The 19019-nt window shown below is 34.2% G+C and overlaps 1 protein-coding gene across 1 annotated transcript in view; it reads right to left on the bottom strand.

Annotated features, from left to right (window-relative positions):
* Nucleotides 1-19019, bottom strand: part of CCSER1 (coiled-coil serine rich protein 1) — a 1268926-nt gene that overhangs the window by 566970 nt on the left and 682937 nt on the right. Inside the window, exon 9 of the mRNA XM_082837990.1 lies at nt 2852-2929. Coding sequence (XP_082694116.1) covers nt 2852-2929 — 78 coding nt within the window. The remainder of the gene's footprint in view (nt 1-2851; nt 2930-19019) is intronic.

Consider the following 19019-nt stretch of genomic DNA (forward strand, 5'->3'; position numbering starts at 1 on the left):
TCATATTCTCTCCAGTTTTAATAACTCAAGTGACACCTAAGAAATTATTCTTTGATCTTTCAATAAACTAAGCCTGTGAAGACAGAGGAGGGTGAAAGAGGTTAAACTGGCATTGATTATTTAAGACACATTCATCATTTATTTAACAATCTCCCTCATCACAAGAACTATTGTGTTTACAGGCCCTTGCTGAGATACTCTGAATTTACTTTTTTTTTTTTTTTTTTGCAGTACGCGGGCCTCTCACTGTTGTGGCCTCTCCCGTTGCGGAGCACAGGCTCCGGACGCGCAGGCTCAGCGGCCATGGCTCACGGGCCCAGCCGCTCCGCGGCATGTGGGATCTTCCCAGACCGGGGCACGAACCCGTGTCCCCTGCATCGGCAGGTGGACTCTCAACCACTGTGCCACCAGGGAAGTCCTGAATTTACTTTTAAATAATTCTTGCCATGTGCATTAGAAATCAGAGCAGACTGTATTCTAACATTAGTTTCAAGTCTCCTGATAAATCTGTTACAGGCTAGAAATTGTTTATTGTACAAACCTTTGAACTTATTCACTGTAGTCTATATTTGGAAATTTATTTTAATAGTTTTCATTATAATTAGTATCTTCTGGGGATTCTATTTCCTTTCTTAAGCAAAATTGTAGTAACAGCTGTCTTCCCAAGGAAATTATATTAATAGATACTTGTAGTCCCTTATATACTGACATTCATATCACTGAAACATGATCCATAATGATCTGTAAAGAACAATTTGTGGCGAATATTGAGTTTTAGAAAAAAAATAGACCAAAAAATCATCCATAATGTGCATGATTTCTACAAGATTTCTCATTTTTTCTGATAAATACTATTGCAAATTACAAATAAATATAGCGTACAGTTGGTATATATATATTTGTGAAAAATTAAAATGTCAAATTATATTTCCTGAGAAAATGTGAGCAAAATGTTAAAGTCAAAGGATAATGATTCTTATTGAATATAAGAATGTAAAAATTGAGTTATAAATAGATATTGAAAAGTATAGAAAATATATTTCAGTCATGAAAAAAGTTACACTATTGATGAATAATATTCCAAATAGTCACACAATTTATCACATTTAAAATGCTTTACTTATTTCTATTTTGTTTATTTAAAGTATTTCCCTCCCCAGTTTTTTCAATACAAATTGCCCTAAAATCTATTACAACACTTACATCTGGTTACTGGCATAGGGTTCTAGATGCATATTTTTGGTAATTAATTTGCTGATTCTGATGATTGTCCTACAATATATCACCAGGAAGTATAAAGTATGAAATCTTTAGAACATATCATTCTATGTTAATGACTACCCAAATCATATCAGAAACTTGTACAAGGTGATCCTTTAAGGACTCACTACCAAAAAATTATTACTCTTTAACCAGTAAAATACATTAAGCTCTCACTGTCAGATAGGAAAAGAAGCTATGAATGATGAAGAATTAACTATGATCATGGCTTTTAAAATTTTTATTTACATGTCTGGAGAACTAAATAGCATTGATATAAGAAATTTTGTAAAAACAAGAGAAGTATGGGTCATAGATATGCATTAAAATGCATAGGAAATTGCTAGTAGCTACAACTTAGCTACCTCCTCTATTGAATTATTGTGGTAAAATCCATTTGAACTTAATAAAAACCATTTATATTAAAAAATATTAAACATTAGTATCATTTAAATAACATATAGCACTGGTATTCAAGAAGTATTATAGTCAGAATATTGATATCTAGAATATTTAGGTATCTAGAATAAACATTAAATGAATGTAAGAGAATAACACAAAAGAAAAGCATAGCTTTTCATGTTTTTTTAAATTAAAAAATAATGTACATAAATATCTGAAAACAATTTTTTCTGGAATTGAAAACTTTGGTTTATATCCTCATAGAGACAGCTTTATTTTAAATATGTTAATATACTTTGAAAGGCAACACAATGGTAACATCAAATTTATGTTATAAACACAAGGACATGCAGATAGACATACATTTTACCATTATACCCCTTCATCAAACTTAAAATTCTCTCTCTTCTAATACTTGTCAATAAAGTGGTAAAAATAATACATTTTTTTAAAAAGAAGAGATTTCTCACAAACGTTAGATACAAGATACAGAAGATAATTCCCTTATGTTTCCATCAAAAGGAAATTTAAAGTCATGAACTTAGGCAACGTGAAAATTTCATTGCTTTATTTAAGACAGGTATTTGAATCAAAGTTGTCAAAAATCATTTAGTGTTACTAGAAGCCATCTTGTATTAAAACATGTTTTATAATCCTATTTTGACAGTTCAACAAGTATTTCACACTGAGAACAAAATGCTAACTTTCAGTTAAATTACTTTCTGCAACCTGCACCAAAGCCCAAGAGCTAAAATAGTATTGTAAATTTCTCTGCAAAGCTGTGTTTCCTTTTATGTGCCAGAATGTAAAAATGATATGCTTGGCCCTTAGTGATTGCAAACATAGTAACTTTATCAAACAGTTAATAAGTTAGTACTCTCTTCAAAATAAATTGTCCTAGTATTCTAATATGTCTCTTCCACATGTCTGCAAATTCACTAATTCAAAAGACTGTATTAGAGCTGTTGGTTTAAAGAAATTAATAAGACACTGGTACGCTAGTCGGTGCCTGTAATTATCTGTTTCAGTCCCAGAAGGTATTTGGGGATTATTTAAGAGCAAAAGATGAATGGGGAACCACTAAATCCTATGAAATCAATGCATGGGCACAGCAGCAGCAGAAGTAAATAAGCTGTGGAGGTCTGAATACCAATAAAAAAGATAAAAATGGTTTTATATAGCTACTTACATCATAGCCTAGAAGTTCAGTTTGTGTGGATTTATCTACTCTTGAAGCAAAAGCCTTCTGTAAATGCTGAACTTTGTCCTGCAAAAAAAAAAAAAAAAAAAAAGCAAAACCAAAAACACATTGTTGGTGAGTCATGTGCTTCTACACTAGTATTCCCCACTAATTCAAATTTGGTTACTGTACAATTAATGATTCTTTGTGTGCATACTTCATTCTGGCGGTGCTTTACTTATCAGCTTAAACATTTAGAGCTTTAAATTTCAGGTCATAATGACTCCATCTTTGGCATCTTTTCTTTTAGTATAGGAACCACTGAGTCAGGATCGTGGTTGAATGCTAGAGACATGATTTGCTTAAATGTAAGATCAAATGATTATACTGTTTTTGTTAGCTGTTGTGTTTTGTTCGGTTTGGTAAATTAAATTGATAGGATTTTACGGATCTCTTTTCAGAGCATTTACATTTAAAATCCAAAACATTTCAATAAATAATACCATCCAGTGTATTCCATTTAGCATATTTATATTTTTTTATCTTTATTTTTTTGCTTCTTAATTGTCTCCTTCTGGAATCTACACATTTAGAAGTCTGTTGTTTAAGGGAACTGACATGACTCCAATCCTGTTATAACTAAGGGACATAATGCATGAAGGATGTCTGGGATTTCATAATTCAAATGCAAATGTACTAATTCTGATTAAGTAATGTGACTGGGCCTCTGGCTGGGGTCCTCTTATTACTAAATGTATCACTTAAAAGGAGATCGTGAGCATAATTATTGTAATGTGTTCACTGTGTGTCTGGCACAGCTGGGAGTGCTGTACTCACATGATCACATCTCATCTTGGGAGTTTTACTACTATTACCACTCATTTTGAAGGAGAACAATACAGTTTACAAAGTTTAAGTAACTTAAGTTTCCCAAGAAGTTCACATGATTCCACTAGATTCTGGTTTTGCCTTATGTTGCTTTAAAGGAGAATCTGTTTCTCTTACTTGGTCAATAAAATAGTTGTATAATATTTTAATGATAAAAACTGATTTAACTCATCATTTAACTTCTTCCAGGGAGAGACAGTGGTCATCACAAACCTCACTACCAAAACTTGTTTCCTCTCTTCCTCTCCTCCCCTCTGCCACCCCTCCCTTCCCCTCTCCGTTCACCCTCTCTTTGCTTTAAATTCTTCCTGATATATGCAAGTTATCCAAGCTGTTTATCAAAGTACATACATAATTTAGGTAAACATAATTTGACACTGAAATATATAAAATAAATATTTTATGGACTATTAATGTCCCAACCTTCTAACTTCCCTATTACAAAACTTCTAGTGCTGCTATTCAGACAAAAATGAAAATGGAGATTAGATAACTCAAGAAGATATCATGTAAAAAGGGAAGGTTTTAATTGTTTGAAAAGGATAAGTGAAAATGTGGCCACATTTTCCAAAATAAATTTAAAACAAGACATAACAAGTTGTGTTTATTTAGACTTCTTTTGGAACTGGGAAGAGAGCAAAAAGGTAGTAGCAGGTAAAGGAACAAATAACATTTGCTCTCAGTGAATGGTTGTTTAGAAAAATTTTTGAAATGGGTTGGAGTCCTAAGTATTAGAAAAATAAGTTATAAATCTGTAGGTATATAAATGTTTGTATATGAATCAGAAACTACACTCTAATGCATACAGTGGGGAAGAATAGATAGCAAATACTCCCATTATGCTTTCCCCACATTTTTTTATTTTCAAGGGCTTCCACTCTGAAGATAGGAGTTGAAAAGGACTGGTAAACTCTGGTCCATTGGCCTGAGTTTTAAGACTAAGGAAATTTAAATCAAGATAAATGAAAAACTCGAAAAGCTTCATTAACCAAAAGCCTAATAAAAGCAAAACAAATACACTCTAAATAAAGAATAGCTATCTTCAGAGGTTTTAAAAGAAAAAAGCACAGACATTTCTAATGAAAAATTCACTGCTACTCCCTTTTGCAGGCATTTCCACAACAAATATACCATATTTGAATTATTTATTATATATACACTTGTATGCCATATTCAAATGTGGAGAGTAAATTAAATGTTTCCAATTGACTTAGGTACACAGAATTAAGAATTAAGTAATTCAGCGTAAGTTAATTTTATTTAGTAGGAAGAACATTTATGGAACTTTATGATAATTTCTATAACAGAGTTAAATAAAGACTATATAGTTGTTGGGAGATAAGTCTTAATGAGTCTTTTGAATTTCTGAAAGACAGATGGAAATATATGGATCGACAAATTTAATATATAATAACAAGAGTATTATAGATAACAAAATAGAAAATATACAACAAAAATAACTATTACTAGATGATGGAACTGCAGATAATTTTTATTTCTTATGTAAGAAATGAATATATACTAATTGCCTATATATATATATTTATATATATAATAGAGGAATAGAAACAAAGCATCATTATATTTTCATTTCCACACTGATTTGACACAATAAACATTTTGATTAAAACTGATTTATTTCAGTATAGAGAAATAGACATTTCACCTTTCTGATGCAAATGTATTTGCACACCTTAAATTCATCTATAATTTTTATTAAATGCACATTATGGGTGTTGTTCAAGGTACAGGGGACATGAGGGGGGAAAAATAGTTTCTTTTATAAAAAAAAAAACAAAACTTCCAGTGTGGAAAGACAGAGAAATCAAAAACAATTAGTACTCATTATATAAGGTAAAGGTACTATAGAGAAGCTGGAGATATGTGTGTGTTGGAGAGGAAACATAGGAGAGTTAAATAACTAGAATGCAGAAGCTACTGATGTCCCAACTAAGATGAGAAACATGAATTATTATTAGCCACTTGGAGTGGAAGGGATAGGGGTCTTTCTCAGGCAATGACATTTGCAAATATTTCAAAGTCAGAGAGACCCTGACAAAGATATGTATAAACAGCTACTAGTTCAAACTTGCCTAAGGAAAGACAATGAAAGGGACAATAGTGCGAAATGAGACTAGAGTGGTAAATCAAGTCCATGCCACAAAGGATAGAATTCTACATCAAAGGATTTCAGAGTTACCTTAATTTTTGAAGTATTATTTTACAGTGAAAGGCCATAAGAATATTTTAACTAAATTACAAAAGAACTTATTTAAATACTTCTTTTCACCTTGTATAAAAGACAAAATTAGAAGGAAGCAACCTGGAAAAGAGGAACAATTGAAGCACATGAAACTTTATTTTTCTGGACCATCAATAAATTTACACATACATGTGATTTAAGTGGCTTTCTTTCAGTATTTTCGTATGTAAGCAAACACTGCAATACCTTCGTCTAACCCCTCTCAGACAGATAGAGGAATATTAAAACAACTCAACTTTTGGTAGATACACTTTATAAATAATTCTATACCCCAAACAAAATATCTAAATGCTTAAATTTTCCTTTCCAAGCACTGACAATATCAATAATTCTTAACAAAACACACCCTTTTTTCTTAATTCAGATTCGTAACACATGTGTGCTTAGAATTAACTAAAAGAAAAATAACTAGCATATTCTGTGGAAAAATGTAACCAAATGGGATGAAAAAGAGGAATTTCATTATTTATATTTGCTGTTTTTACACTGCTGACCAATCTGACTTTTGAATATGTCAAAGATGTGAATTTTACATAATACTGCTATATGAATTAAAAAATATATAATGATTTTCTCTCTAAATTTCCAAATAATTTCATCTGACATTAAGAGTAATATAACATCTGTATAATAAAAGCCTGCTACCATAAATGAGTGCATATAAACCAAAGAAAACATGCATAGTTTACAAACTTACTAAGAGTAGTTACTTATATTCACATTTCCCTCTACCTCTGTAATCTTTACCACTACAACTATTACTAACAATAATAGATGCCATTAACAGAATATAGTTATATGGCAGGCACTGTACCAAGTAATTTATATGAATCCTCTCAAGAATGCACTATGTCTGTTTTTGTCCCTTTTCAAAAGCACAGGAAACTGGCACTTAGGAAGTTGAAATCAGTTGCTAAAGGTCACACAGGCTATTAAGTGAAACAGGCAAGTTGGAAAACTTTATCTGTCTCCAAACCCAGGTGTACTTTCTATAAAGATATTCTGACTCTGGAAAAGCTTACAAGTGGTACTGCTGCGCCCATTTCATATATGCAAGGACACATACGAAATGCATAGTTACTATACAGCTGGTATGATAATAAAACTGCTCATGGTGTTCATCCTGCCTATACTCTCTTATGAATTCTACTAAGTAATTCTGCTTTACTGTGAAAACAATTTAAGTACACTTAAGATTTATCAGTTTATTTCCTGTAAGAACTACAATCCAATAAAATATCCATTACTATAACCAGCAAAGCGTTTTGGAGCATGAGTCAGGAATAAAATGATAAAGTTAATATAGAGTTATAACATAAAATTGAAAGATGTAAAAAAGCAAACTGAAATAAAAACTAAATGTTGAAAGGTATGAAATCCTTTAACAATAGGATCAGTTCAAGCAGAGTAATCTAAAAGTTCCTTCTGCTTAAGCTGTTGGAATCATTTCTGGTGCGTGTGTGTGTGTGTTTTATGTGCTGTTCAGTCACAGAAACTGCCTCTACAATATATGTTGTCAATATACAAAGGCTAGTTCCTAATTTCTTAAATTTAAATTTCATTAATCATACATACATATCTATTAAATGCCTGATCAAAGATATAATAATATAATAACAATGTCATATCACATCAAAGTATCACTTGATAAGGATTAAGACTTAAAAGGAAGTATATTTTCAATTGTCAAATTTTCTGAGCAGAAAAGGGATTGAGAGAACTAAAGCTAGTCTCTTTTACATTCTTGAGTCTGATAAAGTGTGGAAATGTATTTCCAAATAATTAAAGTTCATGCTGTTGTAATCATTTAATCATTTAAGTGTACATGTCTATAAAACCATCTAAAGCTGGCAATCATGTGTATTTCACTGATATATGTACATTTCTGTGTATTTCACTGATATATGTACATTTTTGTACTTTCATGTGTGCACATGCAAGCACATGTCATTGAGGAAGGACTGAGGAGGAGGAAATGTGGTTTTTAAAAAAAGACAAAATAATCACAAAGCCAGTAAAACTGGCTTTTAAAATAAAGCCTCAAGTGACTAAGGAGCTTAAGGGAAATGGAATTTACTTTTATTTTAGAATTTATTTGTATTTATTTGCATTATTAGATACCATATTAACAAAAAATTATAAATATTTTAAACTCTACCATTTTATTAATCTATGTCATTTACCTTAGATATGAACATCTATCATTTCCTAGAGCTTTTAAAAAACTACGAATGTCAAATGAAGTGCAGTAAACAAGCTGAAAAGAAAATATTAAATAATCCTAAGAAATAACTTGTTTATTTTAAATTATTTTAATTACCTATAAAGAAGTTTGTGAGATTCAAGACGAAAAGCAGATAATTTTTTAATAAACAGAACAGGCCTACTTGCAGTAGTTAGATTTATAATCTATGACAAGAGGAAACATACCCTTGAGGGTACAGACAAGATGGTGGAGTAGAGGGACTTGAGCTCACTTCCTCTCACCCAAACACCAAAATCACAACTAACTACTGAACAACCATCAACAAAAAAGACATGAATCTACCAAAATAGATATTCTACATCCAAAGACAAAGAAGAAGCCACGATCTAACAGTGGCAGAGGTGCTTTTGTGATATAATCAAATCCTATACCCCCTGGGTGGGCAACCCACAAACTGGCAAATAATTATATTGCAGAGGTTCTCCCACAGGAGTGAGAATTCTAAGCCCCACATCAGGCTCTCCAGCCTGGGGGTCTGGCATTGGGAGGAGGAGCCCCCAGAGCATTTGACTTTGAAGGCCAGTGGGGCTTGAGAGCAGGAGCTCCAGAGGGCTGGGGGAAACAGAAAATGCACTCTTGGAGGGTGCACACAAGGTTTCACGTGCACTGGGATCCAGGGCAAAGCAGTGACTCCATAGGAGCCTGGGCCAGACCTACATGCAGGGCTTGAAGGGTCTCCTGAGGAGGTGAAGGTCGACTGCCACTCACCATGAGGGCAAGGACACTGGTGGCAGAGGCCCCAGTGAATATTCATTGGCATGAACTCTCCTGGAGGTCACCATTTTGGAAACTGAGACCTGGCCTCACCTGACAGTCTGCAGGCTCCAGTGCTGATATGCCTGAGGCCAAACAACCAACAGGGTGGGAACACAGTTCCACCCATCAGCAGGCAGGCTGCCTAAATTTGTCCTGATCCCAAAGCTGCCTCAAACATACCCCTTGACATAGCTGTACCCACCAGAGGGATAAGATCCAGCTCCACCCACCACTGGGCAGGCAACAGTTCCTCCCAACAGGAAACCAGCACAAGCCCCTGGACCAACCTCACCAACCAGGGGGCAGACAACAGAAGTGAGAGGAGCTACAATCCTACAGCCTGAGGAATGGAGGCCACAAACAGAGAAAGTCTGACAAAACGAGATGGCAGAAAAATACGTTCCAGATGAAGGAAAAAGATAAAATCTCAGAAGAACAATGAAGTAAAGTAGAGATAGGCAATCTTCCTGAAAAAGAATTCAGAGTAATGATAGTAAAGATAATCCAAGATTTCAGATAAAGACTGGAGGCACAGTCTAAGAAGATACATGAAATGTTTAACAAAGAGCTAGAAGATTTAAAGAACAAACAGAGATGAACAATACAATAACTGAAATGAAGAACACAGTAAAAGGAATCAATAGTAGCAATGAGGCAGAAGAACAAATAAGTGAGCTGGAAGACAGATTGATGGAAATCACTGCTTTATTCTGCAGAACAGAATAAAGAAAAAAGAATGAAAAGAAATGAGGGCAGTCTATGAGACCTCTGGGACAATATTAAACTCACCAACATTCACATTATAAGGGTCCTAAAGGGGAAGAGAGAAAGGAGCTGAGAAAATATTTGAAGAGATTAATAGGAAAAAACTTCCCTATATGGGAAAGGAAACATACAATCAGGCCTAAAAAGCTCAGAGAGTCCCATACAGGATGAACCCAAGGAGGAACATGCTGAGACACATATTAATCAAACTAAAAAAAATTAAACACAAGGCTAAAATATTAAAAGCAACAAGAGAAAAGCAAAAAATAGCATACAAGGGAATCCCCATAAGGTTATCAGCTGATTTTTCAGCAGAAACTTTGCAGGCCAGAAGGGAGTGGTACAATGTATTTAAAAGGATGAAAGGAAAAATCTACAACCAAGAATACTCTACCCAGCAAGGCTCTAGTTCAGATTTGACAGAGAAATCAAAACACTTTACAGACAAGCCAAAGCTAAGAGAATCAGCACCACCAAACCAGCTTTACAACAATCACTAAAGGAAATTCTCTAGTTGGAAAAAAAAAGGCCACAACTAGAAACAAGAAAATTACAAATAGGAAAGCTCACCAGTAAAGGCAAACATACAACAAAGGTAGGAGATCATCCGCAAAGAAATATGATATCAAAACCAGCAACTGTGAGGAGAGTAAAAATACAGGATACTGAAAATGCATTTGAAATTACGAGACCAGAAACTTAAAACAATCTTGTGTATATATACAGACTGCTTTATCAAAACCTCATGGGAACCACAAATCAACAATCTACAATAGAAAAACACACAAAAAAGAAAAAGCAATCCGAACACAACACTAAAGATAGTCTTCAAATCACAAGAGGACAAAAGAGGAAGGGAAGAAAAAAGACCTACAAAAACAAAGCCAAAACAATTAATAAAATGGTAATAAAAACATACATATCAATAATTACCTTAAATGTAAATGAATTAAATGCTCCAACCAAAAGACAGAGACTAGCTGAATGGATACAAAAGACCCGTATATATGCTGTCTACAAGAGACTCACTTCAGACCTACAGACACATACAGACTGAAAGTGAGGGGATGGAAAAGGGTATTCCATGAAAATGGAAATCAAGAGAAAGCTGGAGTAGATTACTCATATACGACAAAAAAAACCTTTAAAGACAGTAAAAAGAGACAAGGAAGGACACTACATAATGATCAAGGATCAACCCAAGAAGAAGATATAACAATTGTAAATATGTATGCACCCAACATAGGAGCACCTCAATATATAAGGCAATGCTAATAGCGATAAAAGGAGAAACTGACAGTAACACAATAATAGTAGGGGATTTTAACACCCTACTTACATCAATGGATAGATTATCCAATAGAAAATGAATAAAAAAAACCACAGGACTTAAAGGACAGATTAGACCAGATGGACTTAACTGATATTTATAGAATTTTCCATCCAAAAGCAGCAGAATACTTGGTAAATTTAAGAAAATTGAAATCATATCAAGCATCTTTTCTGACCACAGTGCTATGAAATTAGAAATCAATTACAGAAAAAAAACTGTAAAAAACAAAAACATGTGGAGGTTAAATAGTATGTTAGTAAACAACCAATGGATCACTGAAGAAATCCAGGAGGTAATCAAAAAATACCTAGAGACAAATGAAAAAGAAAGCATGAAGATCCAAAACCTATAGGATGAAGCAAAAGCAGTTCTAAGAGGGAAGTTTATATGAATAGACTCTTACCTCAGGAAACAAGAAAAATCTCAAATAAACAACCTAACCTTATACCTAAACCAACTAGAGAAAGAAGAACAAACAAAATCCAAAGTTAGTATAAGGAAAGAAATTATAAACACCAGAGCAGAAATAAATGAAATAGAGATGAAGAAAACAATAGAAAAAAATCAATGTAACTAAAAGATGGTTCTTTGAAAAGATAAATAAAATTGATAAACCTTTAGCCAGTCTCATCAAGAAAAAAAGGTTGAGGGCTCAAATCCATAAACTTAGAAATGAAAAAAGGAGAAGTTAAAACAGACACCACAGAAATACAAAGGATCGTAAGAGATTACTACAAGCAATTCTATGCCAATAAAATACACAACCTAGAAAATGGACAAATTAGAAAGGTACAACTTTCCAAGATTGAACCAGGAAGAAAAAGAAAATATGAACAGACCAGTTGCCAGTACTGAAATTGAATCAGTGATTTAAAAACTCCCAACAAACAAAAGTCCAGGACCAAATGGCTTCACAGGCAAATTCTATCAAACATTTAGAGAAGAGCTAACACCTATCCTTCTCAAATTATTCCAAAAATTGCAAAGGAAGGAACACTCCCAAACTCATTCTATGAGGCCACCATCACTCTGATACCAAAACCAGATAAAGATACCACACACGCGCACACAATTTCACACGCCAATATCACTGATAAACACAAATGCAAAAATCATCAACAAAATACTAGCAAACCAAATCCAACAATACTTTAGAAGGATCATGCACCATGATCAAGTGGGATTTATCCCAGGGATGCAAGGATTTTTCAATATCTGCAAACCAATCAATGTGAAACATCAGATTAACAAACTGTAGACAAAACATATGATCATCTCAATAGATCCAGAAAAAGCTTTTGATAAAATTCAACACCCATTTATGATAAAAAAAAAAAAAAAGCTCTCCAGAAAGTGCGCATAGGGGGGATAAAGCTCAGCATAATAAAAGCAATATATGACAAACCCACAGCTAACATCATATTCATTGGTGAAAAGCTGAAAGCATTCCCTCTGAGATCAGGAAAAAGAGAAGGATGTCCACTCTCACCACTTTTATTCAACATAATTCTGGAAGTCCTAGCCACAGCAATCAGAGAAGAAAAAGAAATGAAAGGAATCCAAACTGGAAAAGAAGAAGTAAAGCTGTCATTGTTTGCAGATGACATGATACTATACATAGAAAATCCCAAATATGCCACCAGAAAACTATTAGAGCTCATCAATGAATTTGGTAAAGTTGCAGGATACACAATTAATACACAGAAATCTGTTTTATTTCTATACACTAAAAATGAACGATCAGAAATAGAAATTAAGGAAACAATCCCATTAACCATCGCATCAAAAAGAATAAAATACTTAGGAATAAACCTACCTAAGGAGGCAAAAAACCTGTACTCCAAAAACTGAAGATGACACAAACAGATGGAAAGATAGAGCATGTTCTTGGATTGGAAGAATCAATATTGTCAAAATGACTATACTACCCAAGGCAATCTACAGATTCAGTGCAATCCCTATCAAATTACCAATGACATTTTTCATATAACTGGAACAAAAAAATATTAAAATTTGCATGGAAACACAAAAGATCCTGAATAGCTAAAGCAATAGAAAGAAAGAAGAACAGAGCTGGGGGAATCAGGCTCCCTGACTTCAGACTATACTACAAGACACAGTAATCAAAACAGTATGGTACCAGCACAAAAACAGAAATATACATTCAATGGAACAGGACAGAAAGCCCATAAATAAATTCACACACCTGTGGTCAATTAATCTATGACAAAGGAGGCAAGAATATACAATAGAGAAAAGACAGTCTCTTCAATAAATGTTGCTGGGAAAACTGAACAGCTGCATGTAAAAGGATGAAATTAGAGCATTCTCTAACACCATACAGAAAAATAAACTCAAAATGGATTAAAGACTTAAATGTAAGACAAGATACTATAAAACTTCTAAAGGAAAACATAGGCAGGACATGCTTTGACATAAATTGCAGCAATATCTTTTTGGATTCACCTCCTAATGAAAATAAAAACAAAAATAAACAAATGGGACCTAATTAAACTGAAAAGCTTTTGCACAGTAAAGGAAACCATAAGCAAAACATAAAAACAACCCACAGAATGGGAGAAAATATTTGCAAATGATGCAACTGACAAGGATTAATCTCCAAAATTTACAAACAGTACATGCACCTCAATATCAAATAAACAAACAATTAAAAAATGGGTGGAAGATCTAAATAGGCATTTCTCCAAAGAAGACATAGAGATGGCCTAAAAGCACATAGAAAGATGCTCATCATCTCGAATTATTAGAGAAATGCAAATTAAAACTACAATGAGGAATCACTTCACACTGGTCAGATTGGCCATCAAAAAGTCTATAAGCAGTAAATGCTGGAGAGGGTGTGGAGAAAAGGAAACCCTCCTACACTGTTGGTGGGAATGTAAATTGATACAACCACTATGGAGAATGGTATAGGGGTTCCTTAAAAAAACTAAAAATAGAACTACCATATGATCCAGCAATCTCACTCCTGGGCACATATACAGAGAAAACCATAATTTGAAAATATCCATGCACCATGATGTTCACTGCAGCACTATTTACAATAGCAAAGACATGGAAGCAACCTAAATGTTCATCAACTGAGAAATGGATAAAGAAGACGTGGTACACACACACCCACACACACACTGTAATATTACTCAGCCATAAAAAGAATGAAGCAACATGGGTGGACCTAGAGATTATCATACTAAGTGAAGTAAGTCAGACAGAGAAAGACAAATATCATATGATATCACTTATATGTGGAATCTAAAACAAATGATACAAATGAACTTCTTTATAAAACGGAAACAGACTCACAGACTTCAATAAAAACTTTACGGTTACCAAAGGGGAAAAGTAGGGAGGAGGGATAAATTAGGAGGTTGGGATTAACATATATACACTACTATACATAAAATAGATAATCAACAAGGACCTACTGTACAGCACAGGGAACTCTACTCAATATTCTGTAATAACCTATATGGGAAAATAATCTGAAATAAAATGGGTATATGTATGTGTATAACTGAATCACTTTGCTGTACACCTGAAACTTACACAACATTGTAAATCAACTATACAATATAAAATAAAAATTAAATTTAAGAAAAAAATAAACTAACATAGGGAAAAAAAGAAATGTACTCTTATTAATAAAATTAACAGAGGTTGATATAGGAAATGTATGTAATAGTGATTATGATAGGGATAGAGTAGAATAATTAGTCAGTTTAGAAATCCTACTAGGGGATTAAGGACAGAAAGGGAATTTTAAGGGAGTTTGGGAAACTGTTGTAAGCTAATGACCACTCAAGAAAAGAATACCATAACCTAGCAACAATCCACACTACCTTGAAGGAAGACCAGGTGCATTCGAGCACCAGACACACTCAAACCACAAATCCTGATAGTCAACACAAGACAATAGATATGGGTTCTGAATCTTGTAACATGAAGTCAGAGAGTTAATAGTGCTTGAAGAGTAGCATTTCTGCATGTAGCCAAGACATAAACATAGGTGAAAGTGGAAAGAAGAAAACTAGGTGAAATGGGACATTATACCAAAACCTGAGATTAACTACCATATTTAGTATATGTTATCTCCATTTTGCTAATATGCATATGATTTAAATAGCATCACCACAGTCCCAGTTACACCATATAAGACCAAAGGAGAACTAAGGGTTTAAGTCTTGATGTCTGCCCAAGAATGAGGAAGAAAGTAGTCTTCTCCCCCACCTACTTTTCCTTTGATTGTAAAAATGTAGCCCCCTTTGTTCTCAGGGCTGTTGTGCTCCCTTGCCAGCCCACTTCCATCTCTCACAAACATCTTATGCTAAGAAACTCACTCTTTGCTTCACACTGAATTCTTTCTGGGGTGAGACAAAAGAACTAGAGCTTCAGTAAATCCTGACACCAGGTGAGAAGTTTCAATTAAAAGACAGTGGGTCAAGTCCCCTCCTAAGTCAGGGATCATGGGTTCAAATCCCAATCTGAGGTGCAGGTGGGTTCAAGACCCAGACTTTGGGTTCGAGTCCCACTCTGAGTTTTGGCTGGGATCAAGTCCCACTTGAGGAGTGGGATTTCAAATACAGCACCACTATGTGAACACATACCTGAGGTTGTTATTATCCGAAGTTTGCCAAAGAAAGTCTTGCAAAGAGTAGATTAAAATTAGGAAAAGGAATACCTTAAACATATAAAAAGTATACAAAGATTGCTTAAAAGAGTATAATCCTAAATTTAGATTCTAAATCATGGATTTAAAGATTAAGTTTATGGAAAGAAAAATAGTATTGAAAGATTGACGCTCTATAAGAGGAGGAGAGTTAACTTTTAAAATTTAAAAGCAGTGTAATTCAACACAAGAAAATTCAGTGTTCTGAGTCAAGTTTCAACTAGATATTGGGTGGATGAAAAAGAATTTGAGCATCATCTTATAAAGGACTTCAGTGTCAATAACATAAGCTTATTTAAATATAAAGAATAAAAACAAAGGGAAAATTATTGGAAGTTCTTAATGATGCCAGTCCAAGGATGAACTCAGGAAAGAAAAAGCAACCTTACAGAGCACATTGATTATTTTCACCTACCATTAATGAGGGCATATCACTAAAGACATCAGTAGAATTATAAACAAGTACAACAGTGACCAAGCAAATCAAACCTCCTCACATAGAACATAAAATTTCTTGGAACTGTCAAGAAGATATTAAAATGTATTAATATTTTCTCACTTTTTTGTTATGGAAAATTGCTAACATATAACAAACCATATGGACAGTAACACAAAGAATCCCTATGCACTCATTACCCAGTTTCAACTACAAACACTAGAATTTAAATTAAAAGTGTTATAGCATTAGCTGTATACTAAACAGCTGCACTGGCCACTATTGTGCTTCAACTTACGTAAGAGACATTTGTATTACAGGACCCATTCTGGCCATCCACTCACCATGTCTCTGACCATGGGGAGAGGATTCTCTAGGGATAAGGGAAATGCCACAATCAAAGCCACATTTTCGCTTCTAACCATACTCCAAAACCCTGGAATTCATTGCCTGGTTTAAGATATGACCCAGGTCATTCCTCCTGAGGGTCGCCCGAGATAGGGCCATGGGACAGCTGGGTTGATCACATATGTGTTCATGAGGCTCTAAGGGGCACAATCTAGGGTAGTAAAGGGCCAGGTTCTCCACATTGCCAAGTTCCTGCACAGAATGCTAAGGAGTCCAAAAAAATCTATAATTTGATCACAGCTTTCCAAGTCATTAGCAAAGTATATTGATCAAGACACAAGGCTAGGGGGACTTCCCTGGCAGTCCAGTGGTTAAGACTTCACCTTCCAATGCAGGAGGTGTGGTTTCGATCCCTGGTCGGGAAGCTAAGATCCTACATGCCTCGCAGCCAAAAAAACCAAAATATAAAGCAGAAGCAATACTGTAACAAATTCAGTAGACTTTAAAAATCATCCACATCAAAAAAAATCTTTAAAAAAAGACCCAAGGCTAGAACATATTTTATTGAACAGTTTTTAAAGCTTGATTTATAACTTAAATCTTTAGATTTACATGCTGTGATTCCCCTTTTGTGTTCTTGCCCTGAGTCTCACAAATGTTAGCAGCTGACTTGTTACTAGATGCGTCCGGTTTTTGATTACCCTACCTCAGGAAAAGTCTGAAAAAGTTGTAGAAAAGGGCAAAGAGTTAAGGGGTTTATTTCATGTTTAAATATTTGAAAAATGGGTCAAAAATATAAAGACAAACAGAGGAAATATCAGTAAAGCAATAAAAGAAACATCTGGATAACACATTTGTTTTCATCCTATTGTATGATACCAGACTCATTGGAAATTGCTTGACATCTCCATAACCCACTACTTCAAACTGCAATGGAGGTGATGTTTTTAAAGAAATCAGAGGACATACCATGACACAGCATATTTTAAATGTATGGAGCTCATTACCCATAAAAGATTGTACAAACTGAACATATACCTAGATTTAAGAAGAGTTTAGGTCACAAGAAAAATAGATGGATCAAAAATGTAAATTGAGAATTTCTACAACTTTGGCAATTGAAATTGGTGGAGATACTGTACCCAGTTAACTGCACACAACATTCTAGATGTAAAGCATACAGACTCTTTTCCTCAGCTAGAACTGAATGATGTTTTCTGTTTCAATTCTAACAATACTCTTCCAGTTTTCAGATTTTTTTTTTCAAAAAGCACATTATACTATATATAAATACCGGCATAGTTTAAGTAATGGTAGATTAAACAAATATATGTTTCATTTCTTTGGTGCTTTTAACAGACTAATCAATTTCTTCTGATTTCATACTCTTCTCAGTAAGGTGGAGCTAATTTTAAAAGACATATAAAAAGGGATTTGAAGGAGATGCCTTAGAGGTAGATCCTTTAGAAGCTAGGGGCATGAATTTCCTCTGTTAAAACAGTAGGCATTTAGTGACGGATCAGAAAAGACATGAGAGAAGCTGTGACTGAGAAATACCACCCAGATTGTTTGGGCTTGGCCCCTTCACATTCAAGATACCTGTTAATTAAAATTTTATTTCACAGTCACTTCTTCCTTTTATATTTACTGCCACTACCTGGGGATGAGCAAGGGAATAGAGCATACATGTGTGCCAGGTGTGCACAAGGCACCACTATCTTTCACTTCTAGCCTCTGTATTGTGTTGAACAGTATTCTCCCCAAATTCATGTCTACCTGGAACTTGTGAATGTGACCTTATTTGGAAATAGGATCTTTGAAGATGTAATCAAATTAAAATGAGATTGTACTGGATTAAGATGGGTAATAAATACAATGTGACTGGTGCCCTTATAAGAAGAGAGACATTTGGACACAGGAGAGAAAGCCACATGAAGACAGGGGCAGAGATTAGAATGATCTATCTGTAACCAGGCAAACACAATGATTGCCAGCAACCACTAGAAGCTAGAAGAGATGAGGAAGTATTCTTCCCTAGAGCTTTCGGAGGAAACATCGTCTTGCTGACACCTTGATATTAAGACAAACTGAAAGAGAATAAAGTTCTGTTCATTTTTTTTTGTTTGTTTTGTTTTAAGTCAGGCAATTTATGGTACTTTGTTACAGCAGCCAAAGGAGACTAATATAGCCTCCTAATTGGTATTCCTGTCTTCACCCATACTTCCTCCACTCCATCTTATCTACAAGTAACAGCATAGTAGTCAAACTGTATTTGAAATATTAAATTATATAAATGATTACCATTTGTTGCATGTTTTATATTTCTATCAAGCAGTTCTGGTCTACATAACAGAGAGTAAACCTTTACCATGATGTACAGCTTCTGCCTCTCCTGGCCCTTATTTATTATTCTAACTTCATCTCATACCAGTTTT

Source organism: Leucopleurus acutus (assembly GCF_964270905.1).
Source record: "Leucopleurus acutus genome assembly, chromosome: 4".
In the NCBI taxonomy this organism is placed as follows: Eukaryota; Metazoa; Chordata; class Mammalia; order Artiodactyla; family Delphinidae; genus Leucopleurus; species Leucopleurus acutus.